Genomic DNA, 25,785 nt, shown 5'->3' with positions numbered 1-25,785 from the left:
ATAAAGCAATATCACAAGTTGAAAATGTTTTTTATTCAAGTTAAGATCTCACAATCTGATATAGGCAAATAACTTTGGATTATGAAATAGCAATAGCCATTACATGTCTACCATCTACAAATTATTTCTATACAGTAACTATAAGGTTCAAGTACAGATACAATAATTTCTAGAAATAAAAGTTACCTGCAGCTAAAAGTTAAGAAATTCAGTATAAAGCAAATACATATGGTGAGATGCACCAAAACAGGCTTGTAACCTTAGTGGCATTTCATTTTTGTTTATCACTGAGTATGTTTCCAGTAATAGCATTTTCTTTATATTTTGAATGAAACTTGAGGTTTTTTCCTAAGTTCTAAATTGAAATTGCACCTTTAGTGGTAAAATGCATTGTATTTATAGAAAATCAATGAGAATAAAACCCATTGCAACATGTTGTTCCTTTATTTAGTTGGAACCTGCAGTCTATGATTAATTTTTGGCTAACCCAATTTCTTTGGCAGTCATGATAGCACTTCTTATGATAAAAACATTTCCCCATGGCCAATAAATATAACTTCTGTTACATATGTACTTTTATTTTTACCCCCATTTGAAGCGGTGTTGTCTTCCATAATGACGTTGCATTTCAGCTATGAGCAAGCACTTTCAGAGTAAGCCTAACAATGATAACTATAATATTTTTTTTCACTATCAGCACACTAATGGAGGAAAATTACATTTTTTAATTTATGATTTTAAAACAAAATATCAGGTTACGTCCAAAAACTTTGACACCATTTTACCCAGACAAAATTATGCCTAAACTGCATGGTTCAGATTAAGAACAGGAAGAAGATGATAATTTCTCTGCTGTAACAGGCAATTGTGATACTACTACTTGCCAACCCCCCTGTGCATTGATGATACTAGTGAAAAGAAAATGATTGTTTGATTGGAATAGACTATTTCAGTTTGCTGTGAAGTGAATATTGTTTATTAGATTGCCAATAGCTCTTGTGTTGTTTCATCTAACAGTCTAGCTGTGGATTCTATATTCGCTGTTATTTGTGCTGCAATCTCTAATTGAAAAGTACTTTAAATTCCTGGACTAAAAGCAATAAAGATAGATTTTGACTTCCAACCTATCTTCGTGCAAGGCGTCAGCCAACTTTAATAACTGGACCTCTTTTAAAACCAGCCAGCCATCTGCCTGGCAAAAGTAGATGGAATGAAGCAGCTGGCAGGCTTCAGACAGGTCATACATGTTGGGCTCAAAAGATGCCTAATGACACCAAAATAAGTCATGGGATGGGGATTCAGATTGTCTTTAAATCATAACCACAATGCTTTAAAAAACATATGTCAGGCAAGAGTCAAGTTGGAATGGTATCATTTAAATAATCCCCCAAATGTTTTTTGTGTGTGGAATGCTTGGTTTTACAAAAAATGAAATATAAAGTTGAAAGCCAGAAACTATGCTAATTCCCTACAATCGTTTTTTAAACCTTACTTAAAGTACTGTTTCCAATTCTTGGTGCTGCAAAGGAATCATGTCAGTCCCTGGATATGGTGCAGAGGAGATTGATTCACACATCTGGTATTGTTTGATGCTTCAGTTAAATGCATAGATGGGAAAAGCTCAGGCCAGAGAAGGTTAAAGGGAAGTTTATTAGAGATGTTCAAAATTATGGGATACTTTGGAAGAAAAATTAAGGAGATACTATGTTCACTGGCAGAAAAGTTTGTCAGAGTGGAATTCCAATTTAAGTTGAATGGCAGAAGAACCAAAGGGGAAATTTGTTTCATGCAGCAAGTTGTTGTCTGAATGCACTTCCTGAAGGGTAGTGGAAGCAGATTCAAAGGCATTTTCTAAACAGAAATTGGATAAAAGAGCTGGCACAGATATATCGGGCTAAAAGGCCTATAATTTGTTTCCAATCAGATAGTTTGTAATCTTTAGTACTTATGAATCTTTAACTGATCTGATCTCTTTTCTTTGTTTTAAGCATCAATACTGTTAGTGCTTTGCTTACTGTTAGGCCTTACAAGGCAGATTGTTCTGTCAGTTAGTGTTATTGTGATGTGCATTATATACATAGGGCTTGAATTTTTCGATTTTAACTGATAAAAAACAAAATAAAACTCCTAAAAGCCTACCTGTAAAATATCACTTTTTATATTTTTGAACCAATAAAAGTGAATAAATGGCAACCATGCAGATTATACATTTTGCTATCAGAATGCTGCATATAGCATGTGCTGGTCAGTGGTGTTACTGAGAAGAAACTAATGGAAGAGGAAGCAAGTAGATGGAAAGGTATCACAAGGACCCAGAGATGTGCTTAATTTTGTTAGATAAATTGAAGGTTTTGCCTAAATTGTTTCTTCAAGGGATTTTGCTCCAGAGATTGAAATTTTGTGAAAGGTTCCCAGTGTCCAACCAAGTAGCTGATTGCTTTGGTAAAAGAAAACCAATGAGATATTGTACCTGAGAGAATCACTTTTGGTGCTGAACCTATTTCCTGGCAGATTGCAAAGTAGGCTCACTTGAGTTTTTATGCATGTTGAATAAAGCACCCACATGAATGATGAAATGCACTGGCTCCTTGAAAGAAGAGAGTTACGGCCAGCCATTATCACTGTGTCTAACACCTGGAGGGATCCCACATATACATTCCTCTAAAATCAGGCCAAATTGATTTCAAATCACAGTTTCACCCTATAGCTTGCAGAATCAGTGCCGAGAGATTGCATATTCTTTCCTTGTTATTCTGATTTAATTGTGCTTAAAAAGACTGAAAATTGATGCATCTTATTGGTTATTTTTAATAACTGAAAATAACCAATTCTTACAAACACTAGTAAAACAAAAAAAAACCTGAACTAAAGCAAAAATAAAAACAGAAAAATTCAAGTCCTACATGAACAGTAAATGAAGCAAACATCACCACATTCCTCCAATTCTGGCAACATTGCGGCAAATGATTATGTTAGGTCACCATTGTCAAGTATAAGTCATATAAGCTGCAGCTGAGCCGACAACTGTACATTATTTACACAATAATTTAAAGAGGGAGGGATCACCATGATTTAGATGGCAAATCCAAAGGCAATTGTTTAAAATTAGAAATTGAATAAACTTTATGAGTCATTTTCTTTACAGTACCAAGTAACTTCATAATTTTATTGTGTGCCATATTTCTCCATGTATTCAGTACTGGCCTCCTACATCTGCTAGACTGTTCATACTAAAACTACAGAATGTAAGTAATTCACTTCTGCAGAAATCATTGATTATAAATGTTGAAGATTTACTAATATTTCTAAGTGCCCATCATTTTATATGGGACCAGCTGTATATGTCTGAATCGTCAATGTGTATAAGTGACCCATGCATTTATATTATTGTGCCATCACACCCTCAGACTCCTTATTAGTTTGATTTTATTCTTCATAAATATAATTCCTCCTAATTTAAATCTTAGATTCACACAAAGTTGATGGAAGTCCCAATAGGGATTATAGAAGTTAATTCTAGAGATGAAACCATTTTGTTTTAATCTGTCTTTTTTTTCCTGATTTAAGGCTTTGACTTTGGTAATATATTTTAAAAAATCTAATTTCATTTTTCACTGAAGTTAAATGTTTGTAATATTATTTTGTTTAAGTCCTTGACATTTTTCTTCACTTCTAAATTTCATTTGTTAAACTAATAATCAATGTTTCATTAAATGAAAGTTCAAATTATTTGTGGATTTTTATTCAGTGAGTAAAATCTGCACTAAATGTAAGATGAAAATTTACATCAACTTGACAATTACATTTCATTTTCATTATTAGTAATATTTTGTATACATTGTATGTTAAAGTAAATGTTATTCTTAGAATGATATTCTTTTACAGTGAAATATCTTCACAGTTACCGTTGTCATTAAATCAAACTATCTTCAAACACCAGTTTCAGAAATAGGAGCCTTTAATTGTGAGCTACTTCATTCATAAACTTTTAAATTCATATTTACATAATTTGATATCATAGATTTCAGAATATGGATTTATAAATTCGGCTCTTTAATGTAGAACAAAACAATGAAATGCCTTTAACATTTATTCCACAGGAATAAATATCACCCAGTCATCAGAGGTATTGTGATGAAAAGGTCAAGCTCCAATTTACAAAAAGGCACAGGTATCCTTAACCATTTGAATGAAGTGATGTACAATAATGTATTATTTTGAACAAGATAGTGATTTATATATTAATGGGATCTCTGCTGATGACCTTAAGTGCATGAATGTTTCCACACCTGTTTGCTGCATAAATACACAATGGCAACCAGTAATAATTCTCATGTTTCAGATGTGATTACAACTGGTGTAGCCAAATGTGCATGATCACAGATAGTCATCCTTTAACAAACAAAGGATTTACTGTTCAGATGAACGCATGGAATGTAATTGAGTTGCTGTTAAATGTAAATGAAATATATTCAAAGGTATATGTCTTTTAATTTCTCCATTTTTAATGAAACAAGCCTAATCCAATAATACTTTTTTTCAGTGGTTATCTGGATGCGGTGTCCTTCAGGTAAGAAAGTAGCTTTTCTTGAGGTGATTGAGTTAGAATAATCACGTTCTTAATAATTTTTTAAAAAATCTATAAGATAACAATAGTCTAACCACACCAAACTTATCTTAACTCATTCACTAATAAGATACCATTTGGCACTATTCCCACTGCAGTTCTTTGTCGTAGGAGAATGCACTTAGGCAGAATGGATATAAGCTGTATCAAATGCCTTCACAATACCAATCTATAATGAATGAGTTAAATTATCAAAATAAATTCCACTGCAATAGTAATGATGGGTTCCAGGGCCCAAACACAGTGTTACGGGTTTTAAGATGGAAATACATCTCATAGATACGTTCTCATAGATTTCAACATCTTCTGCAAATAATACCTGTTTTGGGTTGTTTTAAGTTGAAATGGTGCCATGTAAGGAGACTGAAGTTTGACTTGTTTTGTGACTTGGAAATGTTACTGATTCAATCCATTCTTTAACACATCTAGCTCTTTGTGTAGTTAATATCTGAAAAGAAAAGGGAACATTGATTATAAATGAACTTTGTTCCAACCCAAAAACATTCCAGTAAAGATCTATGAAAGGTATGAAGTTCATATAAGGAAAACGTTTTTTATGCAAAGAATCAAAATCTGCCAAGCAGGGAAGTAGAGACAAAAAACAATGGGGTGGAACATGCTGAAAGCTAAAGAACTGTAAAGATCTCCTGACTAGCTGCAGTGAGTGTGGCAATGTATTCCAGACTTCTGTGCTTCTGCACTGCACTGCATAACCGAAACACATTGCACAAGATTCACTGTCACACTGTTGGAATTGGAATTTGTTTATTATTGTCACATGTACCAAGGTATAGTGAAAAACTTATCTTGCACACCATTCATACAGATCATTTCATTACACAGTGCATTGAGGTAGTACAAGCTAAAACAATAACAGAATGCAGAATAATGTGTAATGGCAACAGGGAAAGTGCAGTGCAGGTCAACGATAAGGTGCAAGGTCATAACAAGGTAAATTGTGAGGTCAAGAGTCCATCTTATCGTACTAGAGAACTGTTCAATAATCTTATAACAGTGGGATAGAAGCTGTCAGGCTTTTGTATCTTCTGCCCGACGGGAAAGAGGAGAAGAGAAAATGTCTGGGGTGGGTGGGATCTTTGATTATGCTGGCTGCTTTACCGAGGCAGCGAGAAGTATAGACAGAGTCTATGGAGGGGAAGCTGGTTTCCGTAATATGTTGGGCTGTGCGCACAACTCTCTAAAGTTTCTTGCGGTCACAAACAGAGCAGTTGCCATACCAAACCGTGATGTATCCAGATAGGATGTTTTCTATGGTGCATTGATAAAAATTACAGGACAAGATGACACCTAACCTAATATAGCAGGCATTAACTGGGAAGGCACATACAGCTGTAAATCCTTACCCCTACAGAGATGAGACAGTGCTGGCCATCTTTAGCTGCCTATTACTAAGGCCATATCAACACTGGGGCTGAGACCAGAGAAGATGGTGAGATCCCCGTATCTACTTCTTCCTCGCACTCATCCTCATGCCTCACCACCCTACCCCCTTCAAAATCATACACTTTTCTAATTTACAAGCAGCAAATATTATAAACACACAGCTCCAGTGACCCTTTCTCCTCCATCCTTACACCTCAACTGTTCTCTTTTACCAAGAATTGCAACTCAGACATTGCAGGCAAGTGGATGCAGTGATGCTGAAGCCACTCAGCATTCAATTTCACACTTCCAGTGAATGAAATCCATTTTAGTTCTAGTAAAGGATAGAGATTAAATGTAGTAACCACAAATGGATGTGTGTGCAATCAGTTACATCCTACAGCACAGAGGAGACTGCAGTCCTCATAAACCACATGCTCTCTCCATCAGCTGATCTCTCACGAGAGCAAATTGGCTCTCTTTGGATAGTGGACTTCATTCACCTCTGCTAAACAACAATGGGTCGCAAACTTGCAAAGATTTCCAAACTTAAAGCCAGATACACAATTTTTTTTTTACCAGTGACAGCTTAACAGACACTGGCAGTCTAGAAAATGCCCTGATCTACAAACGTAGTTGTACCTGCAACAGTGGCAGATTTCAGTAAGAACATCTTTAATGAAAGGCAAACAACTCACACATTGCTTCACCTTGAAATTCAGTTGGAATTGATCCCTGAACATGTCCATCATGGAAGGCTGTCTCCACACCTCACTCTCTTTTCACACATGCCCCTATTCCCATCTTCCTCTTCCGGCAGCTTGTCTTCTGCTCTTACTCCTTGGCATGCTTTATTATGAGGAATACTGCCTGATGCACCAAATGTCTGGGATCAACAGGTTACATGGAACCTTAAAGTCAATGGTAAGTACTTAAGTACCTACTATTCCACTCTCTGTAGACCTTTGCAATTTGAAATAACTCTAAAAAGCACCAAATGCTTGTATAATTGCAGCAACAGGATGAAGAAATTTAATCAGTAACTGATCCATGATCATTTAAATAGCTCCTGTAAGGTACTTCCCCTCACTGAATATGTATTGACTGTGCATCTTTAAGAAAGGACGTTAGCCAGAATATTGAGTGCCAAATTAGCAGCATTAGAAACAACTCAGCAATACATATTGATTAGCATGATTATCTGCATACCATAAGAAAAGGCCCTTTGGCCCAACTCATCCATGCTGACCAAGTTGCCTAAACTAATCCCATTTGCCTGCATTTGGCCCATATTCCTCTAAACCTCTCCTATCCACATAACTGTCCAAATGCCTTTAAAATGCCGTAATTGTACCCACCTCTACCACTTCCTCTAGCAGCTTGTTCCATATACTCACCACCCTCTCTATGAAAAGTTGCCCCTCAGATCCTTTTTAAATGTTTTCCCTCTCCCTAGAAATCTATACCCTCTAGTGTTCAACTCACCTACCCTGGGGAAAAGACTTTGGCTACTCATCTTACTAACTCCAGCTGGCACCATAAATGCATTTTGAGTGTCTGAACATTTCTGCCTTCCAAAAAGAAGATATTATCTTGGTGTAATTATGAAAATAAGATAACAAAATACTGTGCCAGCCCTGGTGAAGTAGAAAATTGAGGCATGCCATACTGGCTAGAATAACATAAACTAATTCATAAGTCAAAATTATATGTAATGCCTGGGCCAGAGAAAAATAATCTAATTTACAGTGCCAAAAAGATATATCTTGTTTACAGTGTGAATTGTTGCAGGATGTTCCTCAAAATATAAGGCCATTTGATATTGTTAACAATCATAATTCTAGAGTTCTCTCACATCTTCTAATGAATGTTGCATTTTTTCCTGCCAGGACATAAGTTATTTAGTTAGCAAAAGAAGCCTTATACCCTGCCTGCTCCATAATCCTTAGCATTGTTGATATGCATACCTTTATCCATAACACATCCAGTAAACTTAATTATTCTATGAATTTTTAAAATAAATGAACCTGTTGAAACTTTCAGCATAGTGTTTTAAACATACTTAAAAGGAATAGAATTTAATTATTTCAAGTTGCAGCACCATCACCCTGGGATGCACAAAGTATCTGGAACTGATGGAGACAAAGGAGCATCTCAACAATAACAGTTGGGAAGCGAGGAGAGCAGAGCAACAAATTTTACTTGGGATATTGGCTCTTAAAGAACAAAATTAAATAGCCTAGTCTTGCCTGGACCTAAGGGAAAGGATAGAAAGAACTGATCAAAGTTTAGCCTATGAGAAAATTTAGATATCAGTTATAGTGGCAGACAGTTCTGTTAATACAAAATTTTTATTCAACTTATTTTCTAATTGTGTCATCAGGATTCAAAAATATCATATTAAAGTCACTTGAGAGAACAGAATATCAGAACTTTTCATTGTTCTCAGTCCTGGTGATTCAATTGGTTTGCTTTCTCACTAATAAGTGTTATTCTGAAGCATTAGTCCTAGTCTCAGTTGCAATCGTGCCAGAAAAGAACTGACACAATAATCACGATCACCAAGTCCGTGATATATTGCAAATGTTTTCTAGGTTGTATTACCGAAATGTGTGGAATGTTTCTGGTAAAACGTGTTTTTAGTATTTTCTCATTTATTAAGACTAATCCAAAGAAATACATGCAACCTATTTAATGTTTAATACATATGGTTCTAATTTTCTACTCTCATCGAATACCTTGATGATTGACAATGGTATAACTTACAACGACAACTTCAGAAACATTTCTGAACTACTGCAATCTGTTTTACTAGTTCTGTTATCTTTAGCTTTACATTTTCACAAGAAAGTTGATTTGGAAACCATACTGCACTGATGTATGAATACTTTCTTTTCTGTCTATGTTAATGTACAAAAAGCAGGGATCACTTAAACTGATCAAATATTTGCAAATTCCTTATTCATTGTGTCACTTTACTAAAGTTGTAAGATGTAACTTCAATATTTTATCATACAGAAATTTTTCTTTGATCATCTATGATAAATTCACAAGCACTTACTGTGAAATCCTGCAGCCTGAGATATATGCATGGTGGCCTGTATAGCGAAGGTCACAGCGAACAACGTTATTACCGTAATCCGATTCTGGTACCAAATAGCTAGGATTTACTGCAACCTGTGAAATGAGAAGAAAACAGGTCAATAACAATTCCCATTATGTGATTTTGTTTTTAGTGAATAACTGTTTAATATCACTTACTTTCAGTATGTAGTTTCCAGCCTTAACATCAGTGATATCAATCCATTGGCAGTCAATGTCAGCATTGTAGGTATCATAACATCCTGGACTCAATCCCTGCAAGCAATTCAGCCAACAAAGTTAGAAAAAATATATACAATTTGTACTACAGATTTAGAAATAAATCTTGTATTTGGCTCACTGGACTCTTTCATAAAATAATTGCATTTTAAGGCTAAGAGTATTTTTCAAAAACTTATATTTTGATACTTAGCTCTAATTTCAAATCAGTCTTGTTATTTAATTCAGCCTTAAAGAAATTATCTGATTAAATCAACAGTTCTGCAGTAATGTTTCATGAGCAATAGAATCAGTGTATTTGCTGCTTTTTCTTTGTTCTTTTTTATTTATTTATTGTCAATTCCTGATTGCCCTGTAGTAATTATAAATAAGTCACATAGTGTGGCACTATAATCAAATGGTAGACACCAGGTAGGACGTGAGTGCACTATCTGGGACTTTTTACAACAATCTGACAGCTTTCATTGACACTTTATCTCGTGCAGATTTATTCCAAATTTATTGACTTTTGTATTAATAACTTCCGAATTGCTAAACCAGTAGCATAACAACCAAGCTCCCATACTCTTGGGTTGGTCACCCTATAATCCATCCTATTTCACCAACAGTGAATTATGAAAGAGCAAACAAGTATATTTATCCCTTATCCCCACAGGAAAGGTTAAATCATTTTAATTAGCCAATATAAATTATATCTGAATATCTATAAAAGACATGTTTTTCAGGACCTTGCATATAGCAGTGGCTTTATTCAAAGAAATTTAATTTTGAAAAAAGTTTAATATATCATTTGATCTTTTAATCCTGTTGAATGCTATGTTGAATGGGACTTTTGCTTCAATGGCGACATGAAATATCTAGATGTGTACTCTCAAAGTTATTACATAAATATCATATAATTTCAGAAACATCTATAGTCAAGGCAATTCATGGTTGGCAGCAATTGTTAAGTAAGAAACGTAGTGTATTTCTACCTGAAGCTTTTTTTTTCCTTACCACCTTCACTAGCAATGCTGCCTTTGATAACAAGAAGTATGTTTGCTGGTGTTAACAGCTGTGTTTGTTCAGTTTAACTTCCTCCCACATTTCTATATATGAAACTGAATAGTTTCTTACATCATCACTGTTTTAAAGCTAAAAGCATTCTTTATATTCTCCATAAGCCTGACTTGCTTCAGATCTTCCCCACTCAAGGAGAAAGTACCATCACCAGCAAAACTGTTGCAAATGTAAACCTACAAACAATGTTTTATGTACATACCCAACTACTTGAAACAGTAAGCATAGATCCAGGTTCTGCTAAATGAGATCCCTTGCAGAAGGTGGAAAGTTTTATGATTCTGCAAAGCTCTGCTATCTTAAATTTTAAATAAGGTAATTGCTTCTGTAAAAGTTGGTCCCCGATATAAACAGGGTATTTTATTCAACATCTAGACATCTGTGCAGGTCAGCATTTCAGAAGTGCTGGTCTATAATATGTAATTAGAACTAGAAATTCTAAACACATTTAAAAATTAAATTTTCTTAATCATCTAAAGCTTTATAACATTTAACCAAAAGTGTTAGGACATGAACAGAGGTAATTGTTAAAAACCTAAACAGCAGCAAAAGTAATTGAGTGAAAACTGCCCACTTTAAGAAAAGCTAAACTTTAAGCAATGTAAGAGCAATTCAAAAGCAAAGGATAACATTAGCAATGGTCCACCCCTCACTTCCTGGATTCCTTGCAGATCCTTGCAGCCAGCTGCCTGTGTACTTCCATTTTTACTGTTTTTCTTAGACTTCTATTCAATTTCATCTCACCATTCTATGCACAAAATGAAACACTTTCCAAGCCAGGCTCCTTGCAGCCTCTTTCCCCTATAACATATACTACATGCAGCTATTCCTTAAACATGCCAAGGGTGTCATCTTCACTACTGTGCCATTAAATTTGCCTTTGAACCTTCCTCTCTTGCAATTTAATTTGAAGGAATTTTACAGATCTTCAGTAAACTATTTCATTATAAATTGGATACTGTGGTGGTCCTGATACCAAACCTTTGGAAACCTAACTCAGCATTCCTCTACCCGGCATCACTCCTCCGGCAGATCCCAGCAGTTTTCTATGTTGCAGCCATTTTTTTTTATCATTCCTAATCCCTGTTCCACAGATCATGGGTGAGAGAGTCCTTTGAGCAAAATTTGCTGAAATGCTTTCTGGAATCTCAATACACTATTTTATCAACAGTCCTGTTCAGATGATAATTTAGGTGATTGTTGTTTACACTTGGCATGGTTATGGTACAATAGGAGGGCATATGGCTCATCGAATTCCTGCTGAACTTGTTGATTTGATTATTGCAGTAACATTGATGGGTCTGTGATTGCTACTCTTTTGTTGTCTCTTTGTAAAGTGAGCATCTTTAGTCATATTTTGGCTTATTATTCCTCCCCAGTGTTCACCATTCTCATGATGAGTCACAAACTTTTTATCTCTCTTTTCCCCCTGTGGGATAAGTGTTATTCACCATTCATTTGAGCCTTTTATTACGTCTTGTACCTTTATACCATAATTATTCATTTTATGTGGGTTAGCTGTACTAAACAAGGACTGGGAATGGAATGGAATTGTTATGGTATAGAAGCAGGCCATTCACCCATCAAGTCTGTGTTGGCTCATGTCCTCCACTGTACACCCACAACTTGGCATTCTTTGGCTATACAGGCAGATGCATAAAAAGATCGTAAAACGTTGCACGTCAGAAGTTGTCACAATATGACCCAATTAATCTCCTTCATGCATTATAAACATTGATAAGCTGTTTAATGATATTAATTTATTTTTCATATACCTGTGAATGTGCTGTGCAAGCATATCTTCGATAGTAGCCGTAGTCACAAGTAGTGTCCTCCAGGCAAAAGCTGGCTTTATGACCTTCAGCAACTTTTCTATGGGTGGTGGCATCCAGGAGATCATAATGGCTAAATTCATCCATGCTGTGGTAGTGCCTATAACACAAAGTTTACTTTACTATTACTGTGCTTGTATCAAAATAACAGCTGTTGTGACAGGCAGCTTACCAGTACTCTGAGTATGAATTTTATTTGGTTAACTTCCTTCAGTATTTTTGTGTACACATTGAACTTCCTAAGCTTCAGCTCTGCCAACCTGGCCTAAGCTCTCTGGCTACTATAGCTTTCCATAGTAGCCCAAGCCATTGGGCAAATGGCTTGGGCTACTATGGAAAGAGCCTGCCAAATGTGAAAAATCTACCTTGGAGGATTTTTCAAGTAGACTGGTTTGGAAACTCTTAAGCTAATGGCTATCTTTGCATATCAGTCATCCAGCTGACTAAAGTAAAATTGCTGTTGGAAGTTAGCTTTGTAATTACGGTGCATTGAACTCCAAAACTATACAAAGAAAGTAAGGAAAAATGAGGAATAATGTAAAGCAAAACAGCAATGATAAACGGCATGGGAGATTTGAAATGGTGATCTGGCAAGTAAAGTCACTTGGGTATGCTAGACTAAATTGTGAAAGGAAAGTTTCATTATTTGCTTTGGCTAGATAGCTTGCCAACTGAAAAATTGGTAATTGGTTGAATACTTTCATAGCCTAAGTAATTTAGCAACTTGGTTATAAAATTGAATCTTTTCAGTTTTTTCTTAAACACAATAACTTTTTTTTCTATGAAAGAAAGAACTGCATTTATATTTCATGACCTCAGGAAGACATGATTTTTTTTCAGGCAATGAAGTACCTTTGAAGTGAAAGCACTGTTGTAATGCAGGAAATGGAGCAGCCAAATACACACCATAAGCAGTCACAAACAACAATGGGATTGGATGTTAAGTTAATTTTGGGTGATCATATGGAAAACTAAGTACATAGTAACCATCATAATAATAATTTCCTCCATGGGTACAATTTATAGATTAAGAATCCATTTAACAAATAAGCACTTATATGTATATTGCAAGTTATGAACCAATTACGATCTCCCACTCTGGCCATTCCATCTGATTCAGCTCCTACCTTTGCTCCCTCAGGTCTTAATTTCAAACTTGAATGTACCTGGCATTTGACCAGTTAACCCATCTTTCACTGGAAATGGTTTAACTGCATCAATCTCTCCTGATCATGATCAATCACCCAGTAAGGATCGTGAATTGTTAAACCCCTTCCATTCTCACTTCCAACAATTATGCAAAGATCATGGCTTGTTTGTCCAAGAGATAAAGACCACTTGCTTCTGTGCTTCCACCCCACCCCCACCCTATTTTCACTGTTCACCAAGCCCAGAGTCCATTCTATCCAATGCCTGATTGTACTTTTGTCATGTGACCCCCCCCCCCCCCCCCCCCCCGCTTTAAGCCTATGCTAATCTTATCAAATCCGTAAAACTGACCAACTCCACCAAACCACTGATTTGGCTGCCTTGTTTGCCAACACAGAAGTATACTGTCCCTTCTCTTGGTACACCGCCACAGGCAACCCTCAAAAATTCCACCCTTAAGACTTTATTAACTACAACATCCCCAACGTCCTTTTCCTCTCCAAGGACCTTGAGTGTTTCTCATCTCCACACCCAAATTTCTCACAGTTCTTCACATGAATCTCATCTGTCAGATTTACTCTCCTCCTCCAAAGCCAAAGCATTTGCAACCTTTGTGCATGACATTGTCTGTGGCTGTGGCCACATCACAGTCGCCCTCTTTGTCCTCGATGTTCTCCTTGCAGCCTTTGGCTTAGTTTATCATAATTCTTTTCTACACTCTCCTGCATAGTGAGACTGCCTTCACTGACACCCATCCTTGGACATGTTACCTCCAACAGCTGGGGCAACAGAGCGTAGCGCTGGAAATCCAAAGAATTCTGGAAATACTCATAGATCAAATGGCATTCATGGGGAGAGGGACAGAATCAATGTATCAAGTCATGGATCCTTTAAAATACTGCCTTTCTTTCCCTGCTCGTTAATGCAACTTTTGTGCTTTTGTTACCTCTAACAAAATCCTCCCCATATTTTTGGTCCCTACATTCCATCCATTGACAGTGTTGGTAAAAGTGACTGATGAACAACCATTGTGGAGACAAAGTCCTGACTTCACACCAAGGTCACCCTCCATCAGGTTGTGTGCACAACAAATGTGCTGAATGGGATGAACTCAGAACGTATCTGGCAGCTGCGAACTGGGCATGCATCATCAGCAGAAATTTACACAAGGACAATTTGTAACCTCATGGCTTGACCTATTCCTCACTCTAGCATTACTATCAAGCTAGGGGATGAACCTGGTTTAATAAGAAGGGCAGAAGAGCTTGCTGGGAGTAGTTCCAGGGATACCCAAAAATGATGAGATGCCAGGTGCCAGCCTAGTGAAGCTGCAATACAGGACCACAGGTGTGCTGACCAAAAGAGTTAAGCAATCCCACAACCAGTGAGTCAGACCAAAACTCTGCAGTCCTCCCACATTTAACTGCGAATGTTTGTGGACAATTAAACAGCTAAGGGGAAAAGGATGGTCCAGAAAATCCTCATCAGCAACCAGGGGACCAACATGTGTGAGCTAGAAAAAAGGCTGAAGCATTCATAACCATGTTCAGGCAGATAGGCCGAAGCAAGGATCCATCTCAGCTTCCTCCTGAGATCTCCATTGTCACAAAAGCCAGTCTTCAGCCAATTCAATTCACTCCGTGTGATATAAAGAAACAGCTGAGGGCTCTGGATATAGCAAAGTCTACAGCGCCAGACAACATCCCAGCTACAGTACTAAAGACCTGCATTCCAGAATTAGCTGCATCTCCAGCCAAGCTATCCCAGTATTGTTACAACATTGGCATCTACCCAACAACACGAAAAATTGTCCAGGTACATCCTGTTCACAAAAAGCAGGGCAAATCCAATCCAACCAATTACTTCCCAATCAATTTCTTCTCAATCATTAGCAAAGTGATGGAAACTGTTGATAACAGTGCAATCAAGTGACACTTACCCACCAGTAACCAACTCATTGATCCCAGGTTAGGTTATACCAAAACCACTCAGCTCCATTCAACATCACAGCCTTTGACCAAACACAGACCAAAGAGCTGAATTGCAGAGGTGAGGTGAAACTGACTACTCTTGACATCAAGGTAGCATTTGGCTCAGTGTGGCAGCAAGGAGCCCTGGTAAAATGTGGTCAATTTATATCAAAGGGAAAACATTTTGGTGACTGGAATTATGCTTCACACAAAGCAAGATGGTTGTGTCTGTCAGAAGTCATTCATCTCAAGCCCAGATCATCACCCCAGGCATTCCTCAGGGCAGTATCCTGGGACCAACCATCTTCAGATGCTTTGTCAATGACCTTCCCTCTGTCATAAGGTCAGAAGAAGGGATGCTTGCTGTTGAATGCACAATGTAAAATTCCATTTGCGACTCCTCAGCAATGAAGCAGCCCACACCCGTATGCAACAGGACCTTGGCAATATTCAGGCATAGGCAAGTAACATTCATGCGATAAAAGTGCCTGGCAATGACCATCTCCAAAAAGAGACAGCATAACCCCCTTTCCTTGGCATTCAATGTCATTACCATCACCGAGTCCCCTGCCATCAATATCCTGAGAGCCACCAAACTCACCAGTCACATCTATACTGTGGCTACAAAAGTGCATCAAATGTTGGGTTATCCAATGTCTCAGCTCCTGAAACCCCAAGGCCTGTCCACCAAGGAACAAGTCGGGAGTGTGTTGGAATACTGTCCACTTGCCTGGATGAGTCCAGCACCAACAATTCTCAGGAGACTCGACAATATCCAGAACAAAGCAGTGCACTTAACTGGAATCCTACCCTAATAATTCATTCTCTCCAGTACTGGTGCTACTGTGTGTGCCATCTACAAAATGCACAGCAGTGGCTTGCCCAGGCTGCCTCCAAACCTCTATCACCAAGAAGGACAAAGGCATGGAAGATGATCACCTGTAGATCCCCCCCCCTCCCCCACCAAGTTGCCCACCAATCTGACTTGGAAGTATTTTGCCAGTGCTTCATCATTATTCGGTCTAAATCCAGGAACTCCCTGCCCAATATACTGCTCCTGGAACAGTTGAAGAAGGCAGCTCACCGTCACCTTCTTGGAACTTAGGAACAGACAATAAATTCTGGGCTGGCCAGAGATGCCCAGCTTCCGAAAATGTATTAAAATAAAATTCTCACCCTTGACAACATTATCCATTCTCACGTTATCAGCTTCCCCAACCAGCTCTAGAGATCCACCATTTTTCTGAACTCTTCTACTGCTTCTATATTATCAGACTACAACTTTAACATCATTTTTGATTGAGCTATAGTTTCCTCTAACAAAACACTGTCAATCCCAAAGTCAAAATCTTCTTCTTCCGCCACATACTCTATATCCCTGTCAACTTGAAGACCCTTGCTTGCATCTCAGGTGGAACTACATAGTTTGTGTCCTTGGTGTTCTGCTTATCCATGTAATAAACCTCCCACCTTGTATAGTACCTATCACAATAGTTTTCTGGCACACTGTCCACCTCTATTCTCTATTGCAGATAGCTTGATCCTTTGTCATTGCCATTGTTTTCCTGGCCAGCTTTTCAACCTCTATCCTTTATTAATGTCAGCTTTGCTGAACTTCTGATGCCTGTCACATCAATTTCCATTGCTTTGTTTTTCTCTATCTTCATAACTCTATCACCATCTCCATCCCTTTAATATTTTTGGAAGATTACAACTAATGCATCCACTATTTTGGTAGCTACTTCGTTTGGGATCCTAGGATGCAAGCCATCTGGGCCAGGAGACTTATCAACCTCTAGCCACATGAGTTTGCTTAATTCTATTTCTGTAAAGATGCTGATGATATCTAACTCCTCCCTGGCATTTTTCAACATTAAACAGATGACCATAGTATCTGATTTGCTCCTCTGCCATCTCTTTGTTTCTCATAACCCAGATTCATTCTCTAGAGGGCCTATGTTCACTTGCACCTCTCTCTTCCTTTTTATTTATTTAAAGAAACTCTTGTTTGTTTGTATATTTCTCACAGATTTTCCCTCATAGTTTAGTTTACCATAAGTAAAGTGTATCTTAATTGAGAATTCTTCAGTAGAGGAACTTATTATCTTCATTTTCCTGGCACAGAACAGGAGCTGCACACCCCAAATGCACCACATCTGAACAAGCCCTGGAGCAGTGGAAATCCTGTTATGAATTGAAATCCAAAGGCATTCGGAGGAATCGCCCACATCAAGCAATATTCATGACAGAAGGCCTGTAGTTGCAATATTAAACACCAGTTTTGCTGCATTCTGTTTGATGCCAGAGGCTTTAGAAGCTAAGATCATCCTTTGGTGAGGGAAAGGTTAAAAAAGGTTAATTGCTACCTGCCTCTTTACTCTTTATCCTCCACAAAACTTCTGGTCCATGGAGATTCCAATATAAACATAAAATACATTGCAAGAGTGCCTGAAGAAACGCTTAGGCACCCAGTAAACTGTCAAAGAGAAAAAGTGTGACAAGTGTCTTGGAACACCCCCTCCATCTTTATTTATACATCTCCAGTAGTGGAGGGAGGGGGGAGGGGGAGGGGAGACCTGTCAACATAGATTGCCAGAGCCGTGAAGTGATCCTTCTGCTATATTTGATGTTGTCACGCCTACAAAAATTGAGTTTTCTGGGGCAATATAAATCAATCCTAGAGTGTTGAATCCAGCCATCTGTATCAAAAATTTAAATGTTGAACGATACAACTAATATCTGATAAAAGTTTTGAATGTAATGCATTTGTTTTTGTTTCATTTGGATCAAATATTGAAGTGCCAGCACACAGTGCTATGAAGTGATGTGATGCAGATTCCATCCTCCTGAAACTGGGATCTTAACAAGTTAGTTTCTGTGAGGAATCACAGGGTAGAAACTGAATAATTCTCTTATGGACATTATTTGAAATCTGGATGGAGAACCACCCAAAACATTGTTGGGAATCTAGTCAGAATGGCAATGACCTGAAAATGTCTCCATGTCAGCCACAGCTGGTCTATGGGCTATGAAGCTGGAAAAGGAATAAAAATGAATTGGCTCTAATTTATATCAGAACAATCTGCGGACAAAGTAAAGCCCTCAACACATTAATACCCTCTGTCATCATTGCCAAATCAATCAATTCATCTTTGTTGAAAAACTTATTTTTTTTCCATTGTAGGTGCCAACTAGTACTATATCCAAAAAGCTATAATGTTAAATGCTGAAGTTTTATTGCAGAACAATTAATCTCCCAGTGTTCCCACACATGGAATATTTTATTTTGATTATATGTTTAAGAAATATATGGGACCCTACTTCTTCTCCCCATGGGAGGCTTTTGTCCATCAGCTTATTAAAATTCTAAGCCACGAATACACATACAAGTCCAAAGCCAATGCCTGATTCTATACATTTTACTCATCCACTAACCAATTTCTGTTCTTTTCTATATTGTTTGTTTGTCCCCTTATTCAACTATTAACAGCTGCTGAATTTTTGGATTAGTATACCAAGGTTTCCCAACCTAAATTAACAATGGAATATAATCAGAGAAAATGAGAGCATTTGTTTTCAACAATTTTTCAAATCTCTTAGAGAAAGATTCAGTTTCTTCCCTGATGTATTTGTTCCAATATCCATGTGATAAATATCCAATCATTAAAGTACGCAGTGCTTGATTTCTATCTCTACCACATCTTTTCAAAAAGTGAGGTAAGTGACCATTTTTTAAAAAAGCAACTTGCTAGCCTTAAACGTGATATCAAGTGTGCATATAGCTTGTATTTCTGTTGAACGCAGTTTTAAGGCAGCAAACTAATACATAACATAAGAAATATAAGTGGGTGTCGGCCTTTCAAGTCTTTGTGCCTGCTCCAACATGCAATAAGTTCATAACTGATCTTCTCCCTCAGCACCATGTTCGTGCACTAACCCCATATCCCTTGATTCCCTAAATATCTAAAAACCTATCCCTCTTTGTCTTGAGCCTCTACAAGCTTCTTGGGTGACGAATTCTAAAGAATCCCTACCTTCAGGTGAAGGAATTTCTTGTCATCTCTGTCCTGAATGCCAACCCATTATTTTGAGACTGTGGCTCTTGGATCTTGAAACATTTATTGTACATCTACCACGTCAAGCCCCTTAGGAATTTTAAATGTTTCAATGAAATCACCTCTCATTCTTCCAAACATTCTTCCAGACAGTAACAGGTCTATTCTGCTTAATTGCTCCTCATACAACAAACCCACCAAACTACAGTTCAATCTGGTGAACCTTCTCTGCACTCCTCTATGTAAATATATCCTTCGTCAGGTTGGGGACCAGATATTTACACATTGTTCCGGATGATATCTCACCAGAGGCCTACGTTTTGGGGCTAGATATCGCTTAATCTTATACTCAAATCCTCACACAATAAAAGCCAACACGCCATTTGCCTTCCTTGGTTGCTGTAAATTCATATTTGGTGACTTGTGTACATGGACGCCCAGGCTCCCCTGAACACCAACACCTTTGAATCTCTCAACAATTAAAAAAACTCTACCTTTCTCTTTTTTTCCTACCAAAATGGGTGATTGTCCATTTTTCCACACTATATTCATTGCCCATTCACTTAGCCTGTCCATATACCCCTGTGAACTCTCTGCATCATCTTCACAACCCACACTGCCATTTATCAGGATATGTTGATATATTACACTTGATTCCCTCATCTGAGCACTTATTCCTGCGGTACCCCACTAGTCATGGCCTCCAGAGCCAAAAATGACCTTTTAATTCCTACTATTTTCTGCTACAGCAGGGTGGATCCTCAATCCACCCTGCTACATTACTCCCCATGTGCTCTAATTTTGCTTAATAATCTATTGATGGCCATCTTATCAAAGGTTTTCTTAAAGTCTAAATCCATCACATCTACCTGCTTAATCTTGTCTTTTCTCTTGATTACAACCTCAAGTTTATTTTAACTTTAATAATAGCATTGATCTATCAGTATTTCTGAAGCAACTGATGTGCTATGCATCCAGTGTCAAAACTCAGTGTCTCCAGGCAATGTGAAATGGCTGAGCAGCAAATTTAAAAGCCACTCTACCTCTGAGAGGTTTCTGCTGGATGTCTCTGTAAGAATTAGAAACATGAAGCAAGCCACACATAAATCAAGATTTTGCAGTTGTAATAATGACTAAGTCATCAGTGTTTGATGGTTCTACACCATAAAAGTGACAGGAAATTCAGGACATCCTCATGTGCTATAACATGGAAATCCAGAGGCCAGTGCCAATGATTCAGAACTTCTTCACAAGTTGAAGCAGTGCTTTGCAGATCTCTCTATCACAATCAGGATATCAACTGAATTAATGGACATTTCAGGTATTTGCCCTGAAAATGTAAACACATTTTCACATTAAGTCTAAATGAGTTTTTAAAGACTTACTTTGTTATAGTTTCTGCTCGGTAAATACATTGGCCCTGGATTACTATTCCCTCAATTTTTTTTTACAAATATAAAAGAGTTTAAATTATTTTTATAATTACTTTTACATTTTTTATGATATTGCACTTGTACATGTTCCAATCTTTATTTTCTACTATGTAAAATATTTTAAACATTAGCTAAATATTGGGCATTTTCCTTCCTGGTTTGCTGTCTGTGAAAATTTTGCAATCTAATTAGTTGTTCGGTTAGCTTAATGATGTCACCAGTATTGAATGCCAGGTATGTACCTCTACTGGTAGCAACCAATGTCAGGAATGGGGAATTCCACATCAAGGGGATAATTAGATTTTTGGGGACTGCATTTACCAAGGTTAAGGTCATCAGTGTCACTTTGATGCTTTGCTGTTGGGTATCTATATGAGTGAATGTCTCAGATGGAGAAAGCCATCTGACACTTTCACTCACACAGGTACCCAAAGAAACAAGCAAATACAGTGAAGAACAGCAACTAATATAAGAGTGACGGGGTAAAAAGGAGAATCAAATAGATGGAATTGAGGGGTATGACTGTAAATCCTTGAAAATGGAGGAACACAGTATGGGTACATGGGAAAAATTGTGATATGCCAATGCAACATATGTTCTACATATGGAATTATGTTCTGAGAGTCAAGAAAATGGATATGCTTCAGGTAACTCACATCCTAAATAATGGCCAATTATTCTTCATGCCTGTCAATTAAAGAGATATCAATAAACACCTAAAAACATCAATTTTTTAAAGCATCACACCTTATCGAGCTCTGTTCCATACAGTGCTCAACAGAACCATGTCATATTGATATTATTAATTCAATCTTAAATAAATGATGAGCTGCATATATAATAAGAAAGTTTCAGTTGCCATTCTACCTGTAAGTCAAGGGATTTCTAGAAGTTATTGTTAAACATCCTAGTAATTAATTATTTCGAATTAAGAGAAGGTCCCCTCTTCCCTCCCTCAGAAGCAGGGTCATATCCCTAAAAACACCTGATTAGTCCATCCCCAGACTGCAATATTATTCAAGGCAACAAATATTGTGAAAATGCACCATGTGCAATGGGAGAATCTGCCTCAAAAGCTCTCAATCAAAAATAAAATGAACCTTTACCCTAAACACATGGATAGGAAATTCCCATGCTAATGAAAATAAATTTTTTAAATGATTGTAAAATTTTTATTTTTAAGTAATTGTTTCTTTTTCAAATCAAGTCTTTCCAGATTAAATTTGTGAAGAAAGAAGTTTTTTAAGTGCTGAGGACATTTTGGGAAGGAATCAGAGCTCATCTTAAATCAGCATGTTTCACTTTCTTACTCCATTATTACAGGTCTGGTTCCTTCAATGAAACTTCAGATTGTCGTATTCCTTAAAATCAATAAATCTGCATCTTAAAGTTATTCACTTTTGATCAAATAATACTGCTTAAGTTAGTCTTTCAATGCCTTTTATCTTTCCCCCCTTATATATTCAGTTCTCAAGTCCTACTTTGGACGGGAGCATGTTTCAAAATGCTAATTTAGAATACTAAGTTTCAAAACACTAATTGATCACAGATATATTACCATTTTGGATTACTCTTTTTTTCCCCTAAAATTTGAAGAGAAAATTATGTGCCTGGTTCTCAGTATTTGCTTTGATAAGTCCTGTGCTTTTTCTCATAATGATTCTCCATTTCTTCTCCTAGCTTTGGAGAACATTGAAGCTTTATATTCAATAGTATTTATCTTTAGTTTTCTATATCTTTGCTCTTCAATTGGGTCACTGTTAGTCAAAAAAATTGATGGTAAGTAAATAGTTATACCAAGTATAAGTTTCTTAATCTAAGAAATATCATTATGCATGCTTGAGTTTTGGCTAGAATAATGAATAAACGTTATCTCTTGCATTTACTTCCTCAATAAAAGTAAACTCAATATCCTAACAGTAAGATGAACATTTTCTCAACCAGGTCAGACAAATAAGGATCAGGAAGGAATGGCTGTTGTATTGAGTGAAAACAGTAACATTTGAAACAAAAATCTGTTGGTTGTTAAGCTGATTCCTCTGTGGGATATTCTGTCTTGGGAATGAAGGAAAGAAAGAAGCAATTTCTTGCGAGTATTATATATACTCGCTTGGGTGAGGTGACTTATTTCCAATAGCGATAAAGTTCCATATCCATTTTTATCTTGACCTCTTAGTCATGTGAACTTTAGATACTTGTTACTGCCTTTGCACTGTTCAAAGGCAATAACAAGAAACCACAATTTGAGGGATTTTTTTCTTGCATATAATCCTGTTCACCAAACCACATCGAATTAGTATGTTGTAGTCCGGTGTCCTCAGTGCCAGTAATAGCTTCACAGTTAAACTAGCGCTTTGGGCATTTAGTTAAGCTCAACATTTTTGTAGTCTGAAAAAAGCTTGACCTTGGCAATCTTGCGGCCTTAAAGGGAAAGTGACTCCACTTCATCAGGTCATTCCAGAGAGGCCTCTGCCATGCTCTTTAGATTTGTCTCCAGTTGGATCAGAGGAGTGAGGTAAAGACACTTGCAAGAGAGCAACTAAAGTAAGGACAAGACCGAAGAGATGGGGGGAAATATAATGGAGCGGGTAGTCGCCTCACGATTAGAAATGTGAGATTAAGCTAGCAAAGTTAAATGCCACAGTTTCCACTTACCGATGACAACTGTGCCATTCCCACGAGTAACGAGGTCGGCTTGGAAGGAAGTCTGCTGTGCCTTGGTTCTTCACTCTCTGAGAGAATCTAAGTAGAACACGCATGTCATAGTCCCTGATGCCCGAGCCGTAGGCTGAACTGCAACGCAACATTGGGGAGAGAGCAAGAAAGGGAGAGACATCATTACACGTTTAAAACTACAAACCTCATGTATCTTAAATTGCTGTCAAACAGAGTAATAACAATGATGTGTCTAATGCAAATTACGTCAGAATACTAAGAGTCCTACAGGACAAAGCCTATTGTATTCACAATTATAATCGACATTGACTTCTTAATTGTACTGTTGTTTTCCCACATTAGCTGGATTGTTTTAAACCAAGCAAATCCCCATTCTTTCGTAACTCCAAATTCTCATGTTTGTAATTTAGATAAATTAGAAAGAAATATTCGAAGTCCATTCGGGTTTTAGGCATTCTAGTGAAACCATCCAACAGAAATAGGATTTTGTTCAAAAAGATTTGTACAAACGAGGAGGGAGGCGCAGCCCCAACATGAATCCCAAGATGGAGATGATATTTCTCAGAAACTAATCCAATTCTGGCAGCGGAGACAGTTATAATCTGCAGTGATTTCTGTACGGTTGCATTTGTCCTACACTGTAGCTATGGAGCCAAAAGCTTTTATTCTTGCCCCTTGGCTCTGGAATCAAGCAGGATTCTGTATCTGAATTTACATGACATGACCATTTCGTATCCACGTTACAGTCGTTGCATAAATGCAGCTTTGGCGGCCTTATTCTGGGGCTGTTTCACAACGCGCATTTTAATTACCGCGTCTGCATTTTTTTTTAGTTTGGTCTATGCAAGTCTTGATGGGATCGGTTAGGGAATTATATGCTTAAACGTCCTGAGTTGTAAGTAGCTTCGAGGTGGTTGTAACGCGAAGGAAGAAAACGAGTTAATATAACGATGTAAGAAAGAGCAGCACCTGGTTCTGATTATGTAGACTGTACCTTGCCAAGCAATTTTCCTCTGCAGCACATCTGAGATTGTACATGTGCATCTTCTGAACGTATGTTGAGGCTTGAACATAGTATGGGTCTGGGGTTAAATCTGGTAAACCTGCAGATTCAAAAATCAATGCACGGATTCGTATTAGTCATACAAAAACAAGTTTGTTTCCAGTCGATTGCTTGTCCCTATTCAGAATTTGTTTTTAAAAATATGCTTTGAAACTAATTTTTTTTTGAGTAACAAGCTTACCATGTTGGAAGTACCTGGTACCATAGCCGGGTCTGCGGGATCGAGTTCTGGGCCTCTCGTATGTATCATAGTAATTGTAGTAGGGATTGTCGTCCGTGCGCTTGTAGGGGTTGTAGGGATCGTCCCCGACCATGATATCCTCATTGCCAATCCCGCGACTGCTCTGGCTCGACGTGTTCTGGCGGGTGGCGAGGGTCTCTGCGAGGTTTTGGCTGGCGTTATTCTGTGCCCTCTGCCGCGGCTCCCCGTCGGCCCGGACCCCGGCCCCGGCCCCGGCCCCAGCTCGCCCCGAGTCCCCCCGAGATCCGGAAGGTCCCGGGCCATTGCTACTCGTGCTCTGCAACCATTGACTGGCATCTGTCCGTCTGGCACCGGACGGGCGCTGCTGGGCTCGGGCTGAAGACGAGTCTCCCCGATGTCTGGTCGCTCGGGCTCCGGAAGGAGTCTGGGGCGAGCGAGCTGAGGAAGAGGGTCTCCACCTGGCGCCACCGGCCCTGCCGCTGCCCGCTGTGCTGTTGGTGTCACTCAGCAGGAAGAGGCTGTTGCTCCCGCTTGAGCCCTGAGGCGGCTGGTACTCGGAGCCCAGGCTCAGCAAGCTATAAACGCGCCCGTTATTTTGCCACTGAATTCGTCGGCGCCAAACGGCCGAGTTCTCCTGTTCCACTTGTTTTTGCCGCTGCTGCTGTCCATCCACTTCTACAAGCAGGCAAGTCAAATAAAGACCAAAAAGTTTTACTAAATACATCGACGTTTGATAATTCATCGTTTAACTCAACGAGGAGAATGTGTAATTCCTCAGAAAAATTTGTTTTTTTAAGAGTCTATATTTCCATCAAATATATTTAAAAAGGTAAAAGTCAACGCAATACTTCAAAATATGTGTGTATATATACAAAATAGTATTCAGAAGCTGGCTTGCCAAAAGTTGCAGCTGTATAGAGTGCCTCTCATTTTCTTGATACTGTCTCGGGTGGAGGAGGAAGGGATTTTAAAGTTGCTCGCACATTAGCAAAGTTACACAACCTGCTCCCAGGCT

General features: G+C 38.0%; 1 protein-coding gene across 1 annotated transcript; it reads right to left on the bottom strand.

The window, feature by feature from the left end:
- Positions 1-13: 13 nt before the first annotated feature.
- LOC127572520 (protein-lysine 6-oxidase-like) lies at positions 14-25,785 on the bottom strand. Its single transcript, XM_052019887.1, has 7 exons — positions 24,750-25,785; positions 24,500-24,608; positions 23,485-23,622; positions 12,166-12,322; positions 9,272-9,367; positions 9,072-9,187; positions 14-5,075 (listed from the first exon to the last, which is right to left on the bottom strand). The coding sequence occupies exons 1-7, from the start codon at positions 25,510-25,512 to the stop codon at positions 5,069-5,071; spliced, it is 1,386 nt and encodes a 461-aa protein (XP_051875847.1). The 5' UTR covers positions 25,513-25,785; the 3' UTR covers positions 14-5,068.

Source organism: Pristis pectinata, chromosome 7 (assembly GCF_009764475.1).
Source record: "Pristis pectinata isolate sPriPec2 chromosome 7, sPriPec2.1.pri, whole genome shotgun sequence".
Taxonomy (NCBI): domain Eukaryota; kingdom Metazoa; phylum Chordata; class Chondrichthyes; order Rhinopristiformes; family Pristidae; genus Pristis; species Pristis pectinata.
The sequence above is the reverse complement of the archived record's forward strand: the minus strand, read 5'-3'. Positions and strand labels throughout refer to the sequence as shown.